Raw genomic sequence first — 18,349 nt, 5'->3', positions numbered from 1 at the left:
TGGACCAGACAATCCAGTGATTGATATCATGAGCATCGCTCTAACCCGGATCTTCACGGGTGGGGTAGTAAGGGAGTGAATGTCCCCGTGCTGTTTCCAGCTCTGTGGGGAGGGAAGGTCAACATCGGCATCGCTGTTCTGTAACTCCAATAGTCAACATTCCCTATATTTTGACCAAAAATCCATTAGCCCCAGACGTTGGTGTCAACATTCCACACGGATTAGAGTACAGTCGAGCATGATCTTTCCGCGAAGATTTCAAAGTGCGTCATACGACTCTTGCACAAAAGCTTTTTGATCAAGGTTACAGCATCCAAACGCTTTGTCATTTCAGCTTTCAAAAGTAGACACCTTTATGGCAGACATGTGGAGACATTTCCAATTTTGAAGTTTCAGTTACCTAAATGACGTCCCATACCTAGTTTTATTTATTTTATTTTTTTATAATTTTTTGTTTTTTTCAATCATTTTCAATTTATTTGATAAAATATGACATTCCTAGTTTTACCTTTACCATGAGCAGGATACGTTCACCTTGTCGTGGACACCGGGTATCCTCACTATGTAATTTCGAGTCATAAACACATGCTTATGATTAAAATTCGAAATCGAACAATGGATATTTTTTAAGAAATTATTTCTAATATTTATTGCTTGTATTTTAATACACAACATAAATAAAATCATACAAAAACACAATAAGCGGGATATCACATGCACGATATCGAGCGGACTTTCTCAGCACAAATAACAAAAGACATAAATATTACAATTGTTCGTTTCATGGGTACGGTTTTAGGAGAAACCACACTGTAATGAATACTGTTTATCATCCAAAACTGGCTCCCACAGGAGATATCGCTTTTATGAGATCAAGCGATATCTACACTGTAGATATCGCTGCAATAAAATTACATCACAATGCTTTGCAGACCATTGTGACGTCACTGGTTACCATGACGTCACAATCAAATGACATCACTAATGGCTCTGCAACTGAAGCTGTTTGCAGTACTTTTTACACTGAAGACACTGCTACTTACTGTCTACAAATTGAAAAAGTTGAAAGAATGATGTTTGATGATAAATAAAATCTCACCCTCGTGTCTTTTGATATGAATTATATCAACACTCGTTGATAAAAGTGGCAAAAATCCTCGACAAGCCTCGGAATTTTTTCCATTTTTATCAACTCGTGTTGATATATTTGATATCAAAAGACACTCAGGTGAGATTCTCTATATACCATGCAAGGATTGCATGACAAAAGGCAGATCGACAAAGTACAGCCATATTGAACTTGACACGAATCCATGCATGCTCAACAGCCATAGACATTTAATTCCATTTTAGTCGCCTCATACGACAAGCATGGAGTACTGGGGACCTATTCTACTCCGAATCCCCACGGCATTCCTATATGTAAGTAAAAAGGGTTACGACATATGGATGAACAACTTCTTTATTACAATAAAGAGCGACGTTTCGGTGTAGGTTCTAACACCGTTATCAAGCAAGTGATGACCCTAAACCGAAACGTGGCTCTTATTGTAAGTAAGAAGTTGTTCATCACTATATCTTAGCCTTACTAAGTACTCCAACTTCTTGAAGGTACTTCCTTTTTGTAGCATTTTCAGCCACACAGGATTGCGGTATTCACACTACCATCGTCATTTCGTGGGGAAAGCTGCTTAAGATCCGTGCCACGAATGCATACTTCCGGTGCATTTCCATCGCGATTACATGGACATGGCGTGATGGATGAGTGCATGCTGTCTCTATTATCAAGTCCCGAATCAACACTGACATTGCGGCCTGGTGTGTTTGTTGAACTGCCATCATCTGTAGGTTCTGTGATGTCCATGTCGATCACCTCGTCGCCTGGCTGTGTCAATGGGGTTGTTTCTGGGGTTTCTTGATCGTGAACTGGAAATATTTAATTTACAGTGTTAATATGTGTTTGTTTGTTTGTTTGTTGTTTAAAGCCGCACTCAGCAATATTACAGCTACATGACGGTGTCCTATAAATAGTCGAATCTGGACCAGACAATCCAGTGATCGTAATTGTGAGCAACAATCCACCCTTTGGTACGATGGGAGGCAATTAACCACCCGGTCCTTCTAGTCGCCTCTTCGAGCAGTATGGGTTGCTGGGGATCTATTCTAACCCTGAATCGCGGCGGTCGGGTAGCCTAGTGGTTGAAGCTGTCGCCCGTCACGCCGAAGACCCGGGTTCGATTCCCGACATGGGTACAATGGGTGAAGCCCATTTCTGGTGTCCCCCACCGTGATATTGCTGAAACATTGCTAAAGGCTGCGTAAAACCATACTCACTCACTCACTCACTATCTATTTCCAACCAGGAATCAACACGGGGTATCCCACTATGAACTTTAAAATGCTCATTCATGTAGGAAAGCATTGTGCATGAGACACTGAAGTTAGGAACCTGTTGTATCCGAAAAGCTTCTATGGTCTGCACGTTCTGTCTTGATTCTTTTCATTAACTTCCAAATTCTCAGAACAAGGAATCCACATAGTAATACCAAGAGGACGGCAGCTGAAGTTGATATGATGAAGGGATACTCTGGTCCTGAGGAGGAAGAAACGAAAAATGTTAACGATGCATGTACATATTTGAAAGTGATACTTGAAGGAAGACATACTGCGATACCCAAGGCCGGAAGACCTCAAGTAACACGCGACCTACATTCGTCACAATGGAATTGCAGTTTTGCACAGCACGGCAGAGTTAACTACCATTGAAGATTAACAGCTAGGAAAACAACCGCACCCAATAGATAGTGCGAAAATGTAAGCCTCGTTGGGTATCACGCAGCTCTTGCTCTGGGCGCTCGATGACGACAACAGTTACCTAATAGATTGACCACTTAATCCGATGCTATAAATGGAAGGATATTCATATTTAACAATGTCCATGATATACCTTTATCAGCTGAAAGTCCGTCTGTATAACCTCTGCTATATGATTCGTTCATTAATTGTTGTCGTAAATCTGAAACAATAAACCAACATCATTTTTAAACAAAATCCTTTCCAGATTCGCTAGAAATCTCTCGACTATATTATTCCAACTATATCATGAGCATGTGTAAAAAAATCACTAAAAAAGTAATGATACCACGTGTTATCGTTAATGAAAAGTGTTAATGAAAGCATTTATGGATTTGACCTTCACAGTAATCGTTGCACTGCCTTGGCATGTTCTGTGTCCAGCATTGACTGGATGCGTCTTCACACCAATAGCATCGTCTTCTGATCTCAGAGCAATACTGAGTATCTTGCTTACAGAGGTCCTGGTAACACTTAAATTGAGTAGACATTTCTATCTGAAAGCAAATATAAATGAAAATTTAAAAATAAAATTTAATACTTTCTAAAAGTCCTCGTCAAAAAATAAATTGTCTCAGCCAAAGGCCGGATTTGTTTCCCGAATAATATGGTATGCGTAAATATATGTACCAAGACAGACATATTTATATAGAGGTACGGTCACCTGCAAGCACGTTTATATGTATAGAATATTAATAGTTGAACAGTTGTAGTCGATATTACGTTCGTATAACACGTGATGTGTATGGGGGCACGGGTGGCCCAGTCGTCTGACGCGCCGCGATTCGCTGTGCAGAGTTGCGTCCCTTGGACACGCCAGAAACCTATGATTGTGGGTTCGAATCCCGGTTCGCCCCGATGATGTTTCTAGGTTTGTCAGCACCATACCCGTGCTCGTGGGTTTCACCGAAGTGATAAACGTCTGAGACCTGCATCACTTCGGCTTTCCTCCCACATTAAGCTGACACGCCGCGATATAACTGGAATACTGTTAAAAGCGGCGTTAAACCCAACTCACTCACTCACCTTATGTGTATTTCAAATAACTGAACTTGTACAAAAATAGTTAAATGTCAAATCGGCTCATTTATAAAATGTTATATTCATACCCTCCCAAAGTCCTCCTTAGACTGTCATGTTTATTGAATACTTAGAAATAGTGGAACGTGTATATATGCCCTTTTAATAACACCGACAGAGGGATGCTCCGACGACCCTTTGTCGATTACATAGAGGTAAAGAAACTTTGATTCGAAAGTATTATTATAACAATGTTTCAGGTATTATTTTGTTATTTTATTGTTATTTGTATGACTCATGTCCCTCAGACTGAGAGTAAGTCTAGCCCGAATCATTCCTCGGGAGCCCATGAACTTTCTCCAAGCAAAACCTAATGCTTTGAAATGACAGTTCAACTTTGATCTGTGAAATGAGGGCAACTTGATATTTGTACTACCGTAAATATTCGTAATCAATAGTCCCCCACTTCTTCACTTCATGGATACCATTTGAACATAAAACACGTCTCTAAACGACAACTATGTGCATAATCATACTGTGATCTCTCTTTAGAATTATACAGTAATGGCTACTGAAAAGCATAGAATATACTGGAGACGGTTTCACGATATCACAGATTAAGATACTTTACTGCAGTGACTTGTCCAGGTTATCACTGGGGTGGTTGTTCACGTCATATGGTGAGATAGGTCCTACAGTGGGTGTTGCAGTTTATGTCACTGTGTGATCACGTGTATATGTGCATCGTATGAGATGAATAGTGTGTCTTGGCTTGTTTCACTGGATTAATACATAATGGAATATGTAAGATATACCTTCTTGAGTTTGCACCTTAAATGTAATACCAAAGGTGAGTTCTGCGTTTTGGTTGTGTTTTTTTTTTTGTGTGTGTGTGTGTGCGCGTGCGTGTGTGCGTGCGTGCGTGTGTGTGAGGGGGGGTGGGGGGGTGGGGGTGGGTGTGGTGTGAGTGTGGGTGTGGTGGGGGGGGTGTGGGTGTGAGTGTATGTGTGGTGTGTGAGGGTGTGAGTGTATGTGTGGTGGGTGTGAGTGTATGTGGTGTGTGTGTGTGTGTTTATGGTTGGGTGGGTGTGGGTGGTGTGTATATGTGTGAGTGTATGTGTGGTGTGTGTTGGTGTGTGTGGGTGTTTATGGTTGGGTGGGTGTGGGTGGTGTGTATGTGTGTGAGTGTGTGTGAGAGTGTATGTGTGGTGTGGGTGTGGGTGTGTGTGTGGGTGAGTGGGTGTGAGTGTATGTGTGGTGTGTGTGTGTGTGTGTGAGAGAGAGAGTGTTTGTGTGGTGTGTGTGTTTATGGTTGAGTGGGTGTGGGTGGTGTGTGTGTGTGTGTGTGTGAGAGTGTATGTGTGTGTGTGTGTTTATGGTTGGTGGGTGTGGGTGGTGTGTATGTGTGTGGGTGTGTGTGAGAGTGTATGTGTGGTGTGGGTGGTGTGTGTGTGAGTGTGTGAGAGTGTATGTGTGGTGTGGGTGGTGTGTATGTGTGTGAGTGAGTGTATGTGTTGTGTGTGTGTGGTGTATGTGTGTGAGTGTGTATGTACGTGTATGGTGTGTGTGAGAGTGTATGCGTGTGTTGTGTGAGTGGGTGTGATGTGCGAGAGTGTGTATGTGTGTGTGTATGAGAGTGTGTATGAGTGTGAGCATGTGTGGTGTGAGTGTATGCATGTGTGCGGGGTGTGTATGTATGTATGTATGTATGTATGTATGAGTGTGTGTGTATGTGTGTATGTGTGTGGGTGTATGTGAGTGAGCATGTGTGGTGTGTGTGTGGGATGTGTGTGTGTAAACTACATACGTCAAGCATTTCTAGATAAGATGTGAAGATGTGTGTGTGTGTGTGTGTTGTATGAGTGTGTGGTGTTGGTGTGTGGCGTGTGTATGCCTGTGTGCGCCTGTGTGTAAACTACATGCGTCGTTAGATAAGATGTGAAGGTGTGTGTGTGTGTGTGTGTGTGTGTGTGTGTGTGTGTGTGTGTGTGTGTGTGTGTGTGTGTGTGTGTGTGTGTGTGTCTCTGTGTGTTTGTGTCTCTGTGTGTTTGTGTCTCTGTGTGTATGTGTGTGTGTGTAAACTACATTCGGAAAATTTCGTCTTTATAAATGTCAGTGTCTCTTTCTTTCTTAAATTTTACTTCTGAATGTGAGACTTTAATACATCGTAAATATTAAAATCTAAAGACGTTTTAATAACAGATAACTCACGTCTAGTAATGATTATTAGTTCCTTGTGAAATTTTGAAAATAGTAAATGAATTGAAATGGAATATATGTTGCATGTTTCCAAAGTACAGTTTTGAATTATCCCAAATTACAAGATTTACTATAAGATTGAATTGATTTTTTAAAAATAATATTTAATTGTCCAAAGACCGGAACAAACAGGCACATTTAACATATTTGATCTAGGGTATAAATACACAACTACTGAAGCATATGTCTAATGGAAAATAATTGTAGCGACGTTGTCAAACTCTCGCAGTTTCTACACTCAACAAGAACGGAAATACGTACACACGTCAGCAGGCACATTTGTCAAAAGGGAAATATATTAAGTCATAATTCTCTTTTAATATTAATAATTCGTCGCGTTCGGCAGCAACGAAAGTTTGTTCCTCATGGGTAATTCAGACATCAGCACATCAAACAATGGGGAGGTTCAAACAGTAGAGACTCCGGACCGCAGTGTTGGTTGTGCGGTGGGGTTTAACGCCGCTGTCAGCAGTATTATGGCTGTGGTCATGCTAGGTGCGTGTACCAACTACTTCCCGAATCACGGTCTGAATGACCGTTCAGCAGTACAAAATGCTATCGTGGACTATAATATTACAGACGATACTCACAATATTTGCTTCCTTCGGTTTCCTGTAAACAATGCTTCCGTCAACACAGATATCATTTAAGAACGCAGTAGATCTATAACCTGGGATTTCCAGGTTAAAAATAGACAATAACATGGGAGCTATACATAGACTTACGCATGGGTCAACTTCAGAAGAGTTCTGAGACATGACATATATTCAGTCAACTTTCACTTTTAATATTAATAATTCGTCACTTTCTCTAGCTACTAAAGGTTTGTTTCATTGCAATGGCCAATGCTCACATCAGCACATCAGAGAATGGGGACGTTCAAACATAAACAGTAAAGGCGCAGGACTATAGTGTAAATGATCGAATCTAAGCCAGACGATCCAGTGATTGGCATCATGAGCATCGAATAACGTAATTGGGAAACGATGACATGCATCGATCAAGTCAGTGAGCCTGACTACCTCTTACTGCAAGCATCGGATACTGATCATGAATACCAATTCTAACACAGATCTTCTGAAACCCTCTTTAATAAGCTGTTTTAGAGGGTTCTTACCACACGCATTGGGTACTGGGCATTGTCTTTGAATCACTGCGTGGCTCACCATGATGATGTTTCATCTGGATCAAGATACAAGACAAATACTCCATTTTAGGTGTTGTTGTGAAGGTTAGATTCGGCTGGTGTCTCGTCCAGTCTGTGTCCTGTTGTCTCAGAACATACTGATATACATGGAGCCGAATGTATACACACGAGCATTAATTAAGCACTACCTGATTCAAAATCCGCTTCCGAAATATAAGGACAAAACCCTGATCTGAACCTAACTGAACATATTTGGGATTATCTTGGACGCTTAGTGAGAGCCAGGGACCATCGAGTTCAAAACAGGGACAATTTCGAACTGTCGAAGCCACTGAACCAGGAATGACAGAGGATCCCAATGTTGAATATCAGACGGATAAGCACCATGAGGCGACGTCTGGCGAATGTCACCCGTGAGAGAAGGGGGGGGGGGGGGTGCTGATACTTTTCAACGTTGTTGAAATGACCGTTTTTAGACTTCTTTGCATAACGCCAATAAATCGGCGCCGATTGACAGCTTCATTACTTGTGTGATGGCAGTGCCCGGCTTTCTGTTTGTCAGTTTACTTTTCTTTTGTCGTGTTCCCGACGACGAATCAAACTAGTCATTTTTTTAATGAAGCACATATCCAAAATAGCTGTTGGTGCTTAATTAATGTTCATGAGTATTTATCAGTCAAGTAAATTCACAATATTGATACCGTTCAGTAGGTAAGATCATCGTGGACATTTACAAACGTAGTTAAAAAATAACAAATTGAAATTATTGTTTTATTTGGATTGATATTCCACACGTCACAGAGACGGCCCTGGTTGGTGCACGACTTTCGGCAGGTCCACTTCACATATGTAGGGGTGTGCGGTGTCACACTCAACATCTCCCCACTGATAGTCCGCGTTGGGATATTCCATCAGTAAGCAATGTTGCATGGCGCCCACGTTGTTTGGTTGACCTGGATACCAGTTGGTATAGGTAGCGTTGTTGGAAATCTCCGCTCCCGTCCATTGGAAATGCTTCTCCATCGTTTCGTCGTTGCCCGAGGTGAAGAAGCCGGCAGTGCCGGCTGCCGTCAAGGCTATTTTGGAAAGGAGAGAGGAAGTGAGGGAAGCTGGGATTATCTGTGAACCATTACAAACAGCATTGGTCCACGGCATTTGGGGTGATGACACACTGGTAAGATCTTTCTAGTCATCCACCCAAACGCTGTTTCTCAGAACATGTGTGGGCAATGCTTCAATACCAATACCGTCTTATAATTAGGGCCTCACAACACAATTGTGTTCAGGGCATCAAGTGAAAAACATCTATCTATTCACTTGTTATTGTGGCGGTGGTGTGTGTGTGTGTGTGTGTGTGTGTGTGTGTGTCGTGGGGATGTAGAGACGATCCACCGTCCACGGTGACTCAAGATCAGCGAAGTCACGAAGCCTGACCACAAGATTGCCATTCAGTCAGCTCTTACAAGTGTGGGGTATATGGGGACTACTCTGACCTGCATCCCCATAGGGCCCAGACTAAAGTAACACATTCTTGTCATTTATCGACACCTGCATCGCTCTTGATAATGTTGACAAGGAAACCCTGTTCCTCCTTAGAGTTGATGGCAACCAAATGGGAGCGGGCATTCTCTTCTTTACACTTCAAGTGGCCTCTGAACCAAAACGTCGCCGATGTGTGGAAGGTGTAGCAAGAACGGCTGTCGTTCCCCGTCCGCAGGAAGGCACCGGGAGGGCACTCGGGAAGGTCTGAAAATAGGACATAGCTCATGAAAACTTGTCCGCTTGTCCCTGCTGTGTTAGTGTCCTGACTATACATAGTAGCTGTGTCCTTGCTGTTTCCGTGAACGGTTTGTCTCCTGGTGTCGAATCTGTGTTTTGGCTGTGTCATTGTCTTGGCTGTGTCCTGGATATGTCAATACTGTGTCCTGTTGTGTAGGGGTCTTCTCTGTGTCTTGCCTGTGTGAGTGCCTAGTTGGTGTCCAGGTTGTGTCAGTGTCTTGTCAGTGTCCTGCCTGTGTCAGTGTCGAATCTGTGTACAGGATGTGTCATTATCTAGTCAGTGTCAAGATTGTGTCAGTGTCTAAACAGTGTCCAGGTTGTGCCAGTGTCTAGTCAGTGTCCAGGCTGCGCCAGTGTCTAGTTAGTGTCCAGGTTGTGCCAGTGTCTAGTCAGTGTCCAGATTGTGCCAGTGTCTAGTCAGTGTCCAGGCTGCGCCAGTGTCCAGTCAGTGTCCAGGCTGCGCCAGTGTCTAGTTAGTGTCCAGGTTGTGCCAGTGACTAAACAGTGTCCAGGTTGTGCCAGTGTCTAGTCAGCGTCCAGGTTGTGTCAGTAACTAACCAGTGTCCAGGCTGTATCAGTGTCTGGTCACTGTCCAGGCTGTGTCAGTGTCTAGTCAGTGTTCAATTTGTGTCAGTGTCTAGTCAGTGTCCAGGCTGCGCCAGTGTCTAGTCAGTGTCCAGGCTGCGCCAGTGTCTAGTCAGTGTCCAGACTGCGGCAGTGTCTAGTCAGTGTCCAGACTGTGTCAGTGTCTAGTCTTAGTCTAGGTTGTGTAAGTAACTAACCAGTGTCCAGGTTGTGTCAGTAACTAAGCAGTGTCCAGGTTGTGTCAGTAACTAAGCAGTGTCCAGGTTGTGTCAGTAACTAAGCAGTGTCCAGGTTGTGTCAGTAACTAAGCAGTGTCCGGATTGTGTCAGTAACTAAGCAGTGTCCAGGTTGTGTCAGTAACTAAGCAGTGTCCAGGTTGTGTCAGTAACTAAGCAGTGTCCCTACTGTGTCAGTGTCTGGCCAGTGTCCGGGTTGTGTCAGTGTCTGATCAGTGTTCAATTTGTGTCAGTGTCTGGTCAGTGTCCCTACTGTGTCAGTGTCTGATCAGTGTCCCTACTGTGTCAGTGTCTGATCAGTGTTCAATTTGTGTCAGTGTCTGGTCAGTGTCCCTACTGTGTCAGTGTCTGATCAGTGTCCCTACTGTGTCAGTGTCTGATCAGTGTCCCTACTGTGTCAGTGTCTGATCAGTGTTCAATTTGTGTCAGTGTCTGGTCAGTGTCCCTACTGTGTCAGTGTCTGATCAGTGTCCCTACTGTGTCAGTGTCTGATCAGTGTCCCTACTGTGTCAGTGTCTGATCAGTGTTCAATTTGTGTCAGTGTCTGGTCAGTGTCCCTACTGTGTCAGTGTCTGATCAGTGTCCCTACTGTGTCAGTGTCTGATCAGTGTCCATACTGTGTCAGTGTCTGATCAGTGTCCCTACTGTGTCAGTGTCTGATCAGTGTTCAATTTGAGTCAGTGTCTGGTCAGTGTTCAATTTGTGTCAGTGTCTACCATGCGTCGTGACAGTCTCCTTGGTCTGTCAATGTATAGTATGTGTCCTGCCAGTGTCAGTGTCTGATCAGTGTCAGTGTCTAGGCTGTGTTCAGATTGTGTCAGTGTCTAGTCCGTGTCAGTGTCTAGGCTGTGTTCTGGTTGTGTCAGTGTCTAGTCAGTGTCAGTGTCTAGGTTGTGTTCAGGTTGTGTCAGTGTCTAGTCAGTGTCAGTGTCTAGGCAGTGTTCAGGTTGTGTCAGTGTCTAGTCAGTGCCCTGACTGTGTCAGTGTCTAGTCAGTGTTCAGGTTGTGTCAGTGTCTAGTCGGTGCCCTGACTGTGTCAGTGTCTAGTCAGTGTCAGTGTCTAGTCAGTGTCCAGGCTGCGCCAGTGTCTAGTCAGTGCCCTGACTGTGTCAGTGTCTAGTCAGTGCCCTGGCCGTGGCAGCGTTTGTCCTGGCTGTGTCAGTGTCTAGTCAGTGCCCTGGCCGTGGCAGCGTTTGTCCTGGCTGTGTCAGTGTCTAGTCAGTGCCCTGGCCGTGGCAGCGTTTGTCCTGGCTGTGTCAGTGTCTAGTCAGTGCCCTGGCCGTGGCAGCGTTTGTCCTGGCTGTGTCAGTATTGTGTCTGTGTCCTTGCTGTGTGTTCAGTCTTTTCAAATCCACCGCCCATGTTGAAATAACGACTGCATCGTTCACAACTACAATTAAACATGAAATGACATTGCGTAATATACTTTTATATAATATCTGATAATCTTTATGACTAAGATCATGGATGTAACTGCCCATAGATTTCTCCACTGTGACATAACCTGCAACTCAGATTTAAAAGCTCAGATTATCAATGATTAGGGTCGGCCAAGTGGATGATGAAACTTGTCTTACTTTTACAAGTTGTGTTATAGGCGAGCACGTCGTCGATGGCGATGTCGCCTTCCGTGTCGTGGTAGACGGGGTCGTATTTGTATGTGCTGGTAGGCTTCGTCATGTAACTTCGTGATGTTGCCTCAAACACTATCTGAGAGCATATTTGTGAAAATAACAAACGCTATATGTTTTGTGCATTGTATGACATATTCAGCAATGTGGCAATGTTTGACAGCATGTGACAGTTGATTGATTGCCAATCACCGTGACTCGACGACTCGGAATGATGTTCATGCTATCGACCACTTGTTTACTGTGCCTTCAACACTGCAAACCACAAGGATGTCGGCGCTGTTGTGTTGAAGTGAAATATATAATCATTAAATACTGTGTCACATTATGCCTGCACAAACATTCTAAGCAGCTAGACCCGGCTCTTTATGTCTGGACCCGGAGAGTGAGCTGGGTCTGTTGCCGCTTAAAACAGTAATTCAGTTATATCACGGCTTTTCCATACCACTTAGTTCAATAGAGATTATGGTGGAACATGATCATTTGGCATTCTTTCTTGATGATAACAATGCCATTCATGATATAACACGGCATGTCACTATTATAGAATTCTCAAAGTATTTATATATCATTAAAAATATCCTAAACAACGCGTAGTAATATTACCAATATTTCTTACTGTTTATAGCCCTCAGTATATGTGGGACATTGATATCTATGTTTCATTACTTATTATTTAATTATTTGATTACTTGATTTTCATATGTTGAGAATATTCGGATTTATCTGGAAGAAATAACGATATTCATTCATTCATTCATATTTGTTTGTTTGTTTGTTGTTTAACGCCGCACTCAGAAATATTCCAGCTATATGACGGCGGTCTGTAACATAATCGAGTCTGGACCAGACAATCCAACTATCAACCAAGTCAGCGAGCCTGACCACCCGATCCCGCATTCATTCTTGGAATGATCTTCATGTGAGCGAGCAAACACAATATACACTTTCACTCCTAGCTTAACGCGTTGTGTTGTGGGTACATGGAAAGTCTTGATGTCAGATAATAAGCAGAATAATCACTTCCGCTATTATCTTAACGTGCTGGGATGTACGTACATGGAATGGCCTAGAGGTATATTCAGAGTCTAGGTCCACCTGTCCCATCTGCCACTTGATAGAGTTGCCCTTGGACCGCGTCCACACTGGGTTACCAAGACCACCGCCAACCTTTCAGAAAACCTCGAATATAGTATAAGTTGTAGCAGGATCACGAGGGGTTCATGGGGTTATAAAGGTACCTCGTTACGTTTTATACCACTCGCCTCCAAGTATAAAACCATATGTACCCCGAGTGATCCTGTTACAACGAATTTATCACACAGACATGTTTTATTATGAGTTTGTAAAGTAATTCAAACAAACTCAAAATTGATAGAATATAGCTGTTCTATTGAGCTGAGGTTAGCTTGTACTCTGTGACGTGACTTCCGTTAACTCGGACAAAGCGTGCGCCTACAAACACACCGGAATTCCCCTATCCCATCCCAGCGCCTACAAACACTCCCAAACTCCCCTAACCCTAACTCTATCCCTGCCCCATCCCAGCGCCTACAAACACACCGGAAGTCCCCTATCCCATCCCAGCGCCTAAAAACACTCCAAAACTCCCCTAACCCTAACCCTAACCCTACCCCATCCCAGCGCCTACAAACACACCGGAATTCCCCTATCCCATCCCAGCGCCTACAAACACTCCAAAACTCCCCTAACCCTAACTCTATCCCATCCAAGCGCCTACAAACACACCGGAATTCCCCTACTATATCCCAGCGTCTACAAAGACAATGAAACTCCCCTTACCCTAACCCTAACCCTAACCCTGCCCCATCCCAGCGCCTACAAGCACAACGGAATTCCCCTATCCCATCCCAGAGCCTACAAACACACCGGAATTCCCCTATCCCATCCCAGCGCCTTCAAACACACCGGAATTCCCCTACTATATCCCAGCGCCTACAAACACACCGGAATTCCCCTACTATATCCCAGCGCCTTCAAACACACCGGAATTCCCCTACTATATCCCAGCGCCTACAAACACACCGGAATTCCCCTACTATATCCCAGCGCCTTCAAACACACCGGAATTCCCCTACTATATCCCAGAGCCTACAAACACACCGGAATTCCCCTATCCCATCCCAGAGCCTACAAACACACCGGAATTCCCCTATCCCACCCCAGCGCCTTCAAACACACCCAAACTCCCCCACCCTACCCCTACCCCTATCCTTACCTCTTACACAAAAATTCCCTCACGCATTCTCACCCCCCTCAGAACACGTATCGACACAAAGGAATTCCCCTCCCCAAACAGGAAACTGTACCCATGGTCAGCTTAAAGTCCAGTCCCAATGCTTACCTTGACATTGACGTGGAGGTCCTCTATGTTCGCCCAAACATGTTGTACCAGAAGCGGAGACAGTAGCTGGATGAGGGGGCGAACACAGGCGACTCCAGCAGGGCACTGACCGTCTTAGGTGCATACCACTGGGCCGATTTATGAGCATCTATATACATATACACGCCTGGAAAATAATTTTGAACATACATTTAATTAAACCATAATGTATGTATGGAAATATGAAAACGGAAACTAAATTAGAAAACTACATACGAAATGTGACGACGTTCGTCATAATGAGAAATAAGCGTTTCGAATTCAGTTCTAAGTTTTAGTCAGAAAGCCGTATTTCGGTAGGATGTGATTGACTGTGTTGGTCACAGGTAGGATAAAAAAAACATACTATCCAAAGTCAGTAAAATATCAAGAGGATTTCCTGGTTCTAAACCCATTTAACCACGGTTTTCAACATTTGTTTGTTTGTTTAACGCCGCAATCAGCAATATTTCAGTATATGACGGTGGTCTGTATAAAATCGAATCTGGACCAGACAATCCAGTGACCGACATCATGAGCATCGATCTACGCAATTGGGAATCGATGACTACATCAACCAAGTCGGCGAGCCTGACTACCCCATCCCGATATTCGCCTCTAACGACAAGCATGGGTTTTCAACAAAGCAGATTTACTGTCCATATATATAATATAGACATCATTAAAGGACGTGAGGCTACTTTCGGCAATATATTGGTCATATCGCGGAATGGGCACAGGTAAGGTGAGGGAAACCAAGGACAATGCTTTTTCTGGCAGCTATGGAGTGCATATTGTTGCACCTAATACCATTTATCATCAGTGCCAAATACCCATTCCCCCATTCCTCCCTCATTACATGTGATGCAGGTCTAAGACATTTACCATTGTGGTGTTGACGAACCTTAAACCAAAATCAGGGCGAAAGTTTCTGGACGTCAAGGGACGCAACTCTGCAGGGAATCGCGGGCCTCAGACTGCTTCTCCCAAATAACAAGGGAGTAAAACATAGCTGTTTCGGAGGCCAAGGTTTTGGTGTACACAAACCAAGTATAATAGTCATGGCGAAGCTGGGATTCGAACCCATGTTCAGCGAACCTGACATGATTGAGGGACGCATAATTGTGACCTGGGGTGACCTGGGGTGACCTGGGGCTCAACGTCGCGTTCAAGCTTGTTACACTTATATAGCGACGTGCATGCACGTGTATGTGTGGGGCTGAGTAGTTGCTAGTTCTGGTCCGGACTAATACGGTTTTATAGTGCAAGCCCACTATGATAACATGCCGCAGTTTAACATGAATATCCCATTCACACACAGTATACTGACTCCGAGCCGAACACTCCTTGTTTTTCCCTTAAAGCCGAGCGCCAGACAGCGTAACAACAAATACCATCTTTTAACGTCTTTTGGTATGACGCGGCCGGGGATGGAACCACGGAGTTCCGCTCTCCGGGCGGAAGCACTACCACTAGACCAGGGAGGCGGTCGTACCGCCTAAGGCCACAGGCTACCCGTGTCTACTCTTTCAGGAAGTAGTTAATGCGGTGCTTGATTGGATTTGACATCTTAAAGAATTATAACATTGAAAATTAATTACACAAGAAAAATAAATACAAGATATATAACTTCTCTTCAACGGAAATTCCAAAAATATGAGTGAATCTTGTTTTATGCCAGTCAGCAATATCAAAGCTGCAAAGTGCGGTGTAAATACCAGCGCTTGGCTACTTCTGTCCAGGAAAACCTAGAGGATATCGCTTACAGGAGGAGTTCGTGAGACCCACCGGGTGTGGTAGTCGTTGTACTAGTTGCCATAGTTGCGGTAGTTGCGGGAGTTGCCGTTGTGGTAGTAGTTGTACGTGGTCGGCCAGGGCAGTCCGGTCTCTTCCTACAAGCGTCCAGCTCCTGGCGTAGACGCGTGATCTCACCGACTGCTTGCTTGGTTACGTTGTCAAGCTCAGACTCCTTCTCCAGCAGAGCTTGCTGGAGCTGAGCCGTGCCGGGGATTCCATTGTGAGAGGCCAAGTTTACATCAGTCTGAAATTATGCTCATATGTTTGAAGGTGAAAAAGTAGAGAGTACGTGCCCCCGACTTACCGTCTGATAAGACACTCGGATCTCATCAGTCCAATCTTGGGGCCTCGGCCGCACATACAGGTATCCATATTGAAATTAGTTTCGTGCACGTGACTATCTTACATCACCATATTCAAAGGTGAAGGACAATTTGTCAAAAATGAAAGCAAATGTCATGTGAAACGCTGGATTTCCTCATAGATGAACATGAACATGGAAATAAGGAATAGGACCCAACTCATTTACCGACTGACATAAATGCATGTCTTGTCCTAACAAAGATATGACCTCTGAGTTCCCGTGAATGGGGCAGGTGTTGTCTCATGACTTAACTTACCATATTTCGCAGATGTGCACCGCACGTCGCGATTTATATCATGAAATGACCTTCCACATATGAATATATTGAATGTCGAATATAGTGAATGTCGTTTTACGCCGCTTTTAGCAATATTCCAGAATAATCACGGCGGGGGACACCAGAAACGGGCTTTACGCATTGTACCCTTTTCGGGAATCGAACCCGAGTCTTTGGCATGACGAGCGAGCGCTTTAACCCCTAGTCTACCCTACAGCCCCTGCCATAAGATGTGCACCGTACGTCACGAATTGTCTGATAATATAATCTACGGTATTCTGAAACTGCGCAGCGTACGTCATGGTCAGGCTCATAACATAACCTACCTTATTCTGAAGCTGTGCAATCTGCTTCGTCATCAGCGCCATGGACGCCTTCATCAGCGCGACGTCATCTTCTACAGCACGATAGCAGGAGGTGGACGCGGTGGAGGCGATGGTGGCGGCAGGGGTCTGAGCGTCGCACTGGCCCTCGTGGCCGAGCTTGATACTGTACACACATTGACCGTTCATGAAGCTGCACCCAGGGTCAAATGTGCCGCCATATTGAAGCAGGGAGAACAGCAGTAACAGCACCAACATGTCAGTGTTCTTGAACAAGGCGACCTGGATTTTGAACTCCGATACAAGGTAGAGAACTGATAAGAACTATCTCTGTACGCGCAACCCAGGTGTAATGTTATGCATATGCAGTATGCCTCATCCAATCAACGGCTGTGGCATAATGTATTTGTCATTGTAAAGCTTAACATGCAATTTCTATGGTTCAAAGTGTACCGATTCACGCAACACTGAGCTAGGGAAGTGAGTTGGGTTCAAGGCAGCTTTGGAACGGAATATCACTTATATCACGGCGTGTGAGCTTGATGTGGGAGGAAAGCCCCAAGTGGGTCTGAGACGTTTACAATATTGGTGAAACCCACGAGCATGGTGCTGACAAACCAAGAAATATAATCGGGGCGAACCGGGATTCACACCTACGATCATACGGTCTATTAGAAACATATTTATCTGCCCTTGATTCGCATGGGCTAAGCGGCAGAATTTTTGCGATTATAACTTCCGGTGAGTACGCTCCAGTGGCTTGCAACAACTGCCTATTGCCAATGTTTTAATAGCACAGACAAGGGGTTAATTCAAGCATTGTTATCGTTAACGGAGGTTTCTACTTGTCATCTTATAATCTTTAATATTTAGCTTGTTTTAAAAAAAACTCTCTTTAACTGATGTACAGAAATACGGATTTCTAATGTTATTATAATCTCAAGTTCCTTATAGATTTGGTGAACTTTATACATCCACATATTAAACAGATACTTTTAACTTTCATGTGAAGAAAGGTGTTGTTTCATACTGTATATACTAATCTGTGGCTGAGAACATTTGTATATGTTTTAACCTTTTTATACTATAGATTTAACCCTTGACCTAAATTAACTATCTGTCTGTTTTAACCAAAAATACAGCTAAAAACAACAAAATGGTCCAGTACACAGTTAATCCCGGCCCATGCCACTTCTACTCGGTGAATTTATTCTTATAATGTAGTTTTCTTATCTTAACAATGCCTTGTTTTTACTAGATAATAGACACACACACACACACACACATTACTATTCCATCGTCTCAATGCCTCTCAAAGACATGAACCTGTTTGATCACATGTAACTGTTTTTATATATGTGATTTTCCGCCGCTGCTTTTCTTATTCCTTCCCTTGGGCTGTTCCTGTAGACGTTCGCTGATGCAAAATACCCTTCCGTGTACAGTACTGTTGTGTTATCGACTGACAAAGTATTTAACGTTTATTGTTATTGTGTGTATTATTGTAAACGTGTGATGAAATGAATAAAGACTGAATTTGCAGCAACAGGATATTCAATTATGTTGTTATGTGTGCAATTTGCAAGCAACTCTCAAAATGTGAAACTCAATGGATAAGACTAAAGTACAGTAACGAGGTATTCAATTAGTCATGTTGATATCTGTGCTGTTTGTATTGCAAGCACCGCTCATCAC

General features: G+C 43.7%; 2 protein-coding genes across 2 annotated transcripts; both read right to left on the bottom strand.

Moving 5' to 3' along the window:
• Positions 1-1,197: 1,197 nt before the first annotated feature.
• Positions 1,198-6,836, bottom strand: LOC139451046 (uncharacterized). The gene is made up of 5 exons (XM_071232853.1): positions 6,723-6,836; positions 3,194-3,350; positions 2,948-3,016; positions 2,450-2,593; positions 1,198-1,926 (listed from the first exon to the last, which is right to left on the bottom strand). Exons 1-5 carry the CDS (start codon positions 6,834-6,836, stop codon positions 1,634-1,636), a joined length of 777 nt encoding a protein of 258 aa, XP_071088954.1. The 3' UTR covers positions 1,198-1,633.
• A 1,200-nt stretch (positions 6,837-8,036) lies between these two features.
• Positions 8,037-16,947, bottom strand: LOC139451045 (uncharacterized). The gene is made up of 7 exons (XM_071232852.1): positions 16,658-16,947; positions 15,682-15,934; positions 13,876-13,988; positions 12,570-12,680; positions 11,457-11,589; positions 8,828-9,025; positions 8,037-8,355 (listed from the first exon to the last, which is right to left on the bottom strand). The coding sequence occupies exons 1-7, from the start codon at positions 16,910-16,912 to the stop codon at positions 8,075-8,077; spliced, it is 1,344 nt and encodes a 447-aa protein (XP_071088953.1). The 5' UTR covers positions 16,913-16,947; the 3' UTR covers positions 8,037-8,074.
• Between the last annotated feature and the right edge of the window lie 1,402 nt (positions 16,948-18,349).

This window comes from Haliotis cracherodii, unplaced genomic scaffold (assembly GCF_022045235.1).
Source record: "Haliotis cracherodii isolate W230 unplaced genomic scaffold, xgHalCrac1.p SCAF_8, whole genome shotgun sequence".
Taxonomy (NCBI): domain Eukaryota; kingdom Metazoa; phylum Mollusca; class Gastropoda; order Lepetellida; family Haliotidae; genus Haliotis; species Haliotis cracherodii.
Note: the sequence above shows the minus strand (reverse complement) of the source record. Positions and strands in the feature narration are given on the sequence as shown.